The 2,971-nt window shown below is 37.8% G+C and overlaps 1 protein-coding gene across 1 annotated transcript in view; it reads right to left on the bottom strand.

Moving 5' to 3' along the window:
* LOC107718769 (PAX3- and PAX7-binding protein 1-like) overlaps positions 1 to 2,971 on the bottom strand; it is a 13,387-nt gene that overhangs the window by 8,094 nt on the left and 2,322 nt on the right. Inside the window, exons 4-6 of the mRNA XM_016525996.1 lie at positions 2,340 to 2,558; positions 2,000 to 2,100; positions 742 to 1,044 (exon numbers count right to left, since the gene is read on the bottom strand). Coding sequence (XP_016381482.1) covers positions 742 to 1,044; positions 2,000 to 2,100; positions 2,340 to 2,558 — 623 coding nt within the window. The remainder of the gene's footprint in view (positions 1 to 741; positions 1,045 to 1,999; positions 2,101 to 2,339; positions 2,559 to 2,971) is intronic.

The raw sequence follows: 2,971 nt of genomic DNA, 5'->3' as shown, positions 1-2,971 counted from the left end.
CCTCAAGGCATCCTAGGTGTATATGACTTTCTTCTTTCAGACGAATCCAGTCGGAGTTCCAAGCTCTATCATTGCAGTCAGTGGGTGTTGCAAGTTGAACAGTCCACAAGTTGTCAAATAAAGTGTGCGCATCCATAATAAAACGTGCCTTTATTTGACGACTTGTGGACTGTTCAACTGCAACACCCGCTGACTGCAATGAGAGAGCTTGGAATAGCCAGGACAATTTTTAATATAACTCCGACTGGATTCGTCTGAAAGAAGAAAGTCATATACACCTAGGATGCTTCGAGGGTGAGTGTAAAACAGTCTAATTTTCATTTTTGGGTGAACTAACTCTTTAAGTTCGGCCATCCTACATGACTGACTGCTCGCACCAACAGGAGGAGGAGGGTCGTGTTATTCTCTACACTGCACTCAACCTGAGGGATTCCTACACTTTCAGTCTTTGAGGAGACATGAAAAACAGCACATACCGCAGGAACGGTATAACGGAAAATATTAGTGGTTTTGAAATTTTCAAATCGCGGTATACCTTGAAACCGGTAATCGGCCCATGCCTAGTCCTGATGAAGACGGTTTTGTCTAAAAAAAATTTAATTGAGTCTGGAAAACAATTGCAGATTTTAGTATCTGCAAATCAGCTTAACATGGTGCTGAAACATTGCCCACGATAGCCAGAATTAACCAGCATCAGTGTGAGGAGAATTGTGGGAACTAAAAACTATAAAGTGTTGGTACATTTAAAATCTTAGGAAATTCCAACTTGCAATTTGAGGGTTTACAATGGCCGCCAATGAGCAGGCAGTTCAGACCGTACCTGTCTTTGAGACGTTTCTTTACCAGATCTGTGGTTATAGGGGTCAGGTCACAAGAGGGAATGGGATAGGGAACTGAGGCTTCTGCTTTCAAAAGCTTGCTGTTGTCTGCTCCAACTGTGGCAGTGGCGTAGCTAAAGGGCACGGCATAGGATGCTCCATACGGCTGTGCATCATAACTGCCTTGATAATACATAGTTGGGTCCTCGGATTGGGTGGTTTGGACCTAAAATATCAAAAAAGGATATGACATTAAAAGGATCAGAGTGTCAGCTTTAAATATTGTGATTTCAAAGTGTGTGTATGTATATATATATATATGTAGGTATGCATGTGTGTGTATATCCAGTATATATATATACACATATATATACACATTCATACACATAACATACATAGAAACTTCATTATAATTATACTGGGGTCAGAAATGTTTGTTTTTGAAGACTGCATTTAATCAAAAACACAGTAAAACCACTAATTACCGTTTTCTATTTCAATATATTTTAAAAAGTAATTTATTCATGTTATGTCAAAGCTGAATTTGTCACATGATCCTCCAGAAATCATTCTAATGTTAATTTGGTGCTCATGAAATATTTTTTATTATGATTTTATGTTGGAAACAATTGTGCTTTTTAATATTTTTGTGGAAACAGTGAAAGTTTTTTTTAGGATTCTTTAATGAACAAAAGTTCAAAAGAACAGCATTTATTTGAAATAAAAATGTTTTGTAACATTATAAATGTCTTTACTGTCACTTTTGATCAATTTAATGCATCCTTGCTGAATAAAAGTATATTTATTTAAAAAAAAATCTTACTGACCCCAAATATGTGTGTATACTGTATAGAAAGCAAGAAAGAGAGACAGAGAGAAATGACTGTCTATTGTGCTACTGATATTAATTAATAGATAGACAAAAATATTCACTGATCTTAATTTCTTAACTTGAATGATACATGCCATAGTTTCAATTTGTTAACATTTACAATAAGTATTAACTTTAAAAAATAAAGGAACTTGTTAAAACAAAGTTTAACTGTTGTATTGAAATAAGCATTGACAATATAAAATATTCAGGAATTTTTAAAGGGAAAAAAGCCAAACGTACATACACACTAGTACTGGTATGACAACTGAAATGTGGTTATTGTGACAACTCTAGTACTCTGACCCACCTGCGGGATGCTAATGCCTTTCCTGATCTGCTCCTGCTCCCAGCGACTCACTTCCTCATCCTGCCCAGCATCTAGAGCTTCATCGTCACTGCATTCAATACCTGAACCACAACACACACACATACATTCAAAACAAACACTACGGTCAGATCTTGGCTCACAGTATCTGATTTCTTACAAAAGTCCTATTCATACTAATTCAGTCTTTTTTGTGTGACTTATTTAACATGACATGACATTTATTACAAGGACAACCAGTCTGGAGAGCGTGTTAATGGGATTCCTAGAATTCTACATAAATAGGAGCTTCAGATGACTAGCTCTGAGCTCATACACTGACCTATCTCCTCAGCTATTTTCTGCCTCTGAGTCTTAATCTTGACTCCACTGAAGACGATTCTCTTCTCGTCTTCGTCGTCACTGCCGCCGTTCTCATCTTCACGAGCGAGGCGCTTGTTTGTAACCTCATTCTCGACCAGCGGAGGCTCACCCCCAAGCTCTCGAGCCATCTGCCTACGTTTACGAGCAGCATGAATGAAGGCCGCGTCGGGGATCTCACCTGTTGAAACATATGACAGTTATCGTTAGTGTAAACACAATGACATCACTTTCACAAGAATTAGTTTAACCAGAAAGAACCTAAATGGACTAAAAGTATTTGCCATATAAAAACGTGGATTTGACCAAATGCAGTGTTTAACAACATTCAATGTAGGGCTGCACGATTAATTGAAATTAAATTGCAAAGGCGATAAATCGCAATTAGGCAGAAACTGTGATTATCATGCGTATCTTTCAGTGAAGCACGGTTCTGTGATCAGCAGTAAATCTTCATCCAAAGGCCAGAGGGCGCTCTCGCGCTGAAAATCCAAATACACCCTGCAGAAGAAATCCAGGAAATCCCTATAGCCTTTGCTTAATAAACAGAAGATTTAACTGCTTTCATTGATTCAACGTGACTACTAAACACAC

This window comes from Sinocyclocheilus rhinocerous, unplaced genomic scaffold, assembly GCF_001515625.1.
Source record: "Sinocyclocheilus rhinocerous isolate Xijiao unplaced genomic scaffold, SAMN03320098_v1.1 scaffold1655, whole genome shotgun sequence".
In the NCBI taxonomy this organism is placed as follows: Eukaryota; Metazoa; Chordata; class Actinopteri; order Cypriniformes; family Cyprinidae; genus Sinocyclocheilus; species Sinocyclocheilus rhinocerous.
This window is presented reverse-complemented; position numbering and strand designations above follow the sequence as displayed.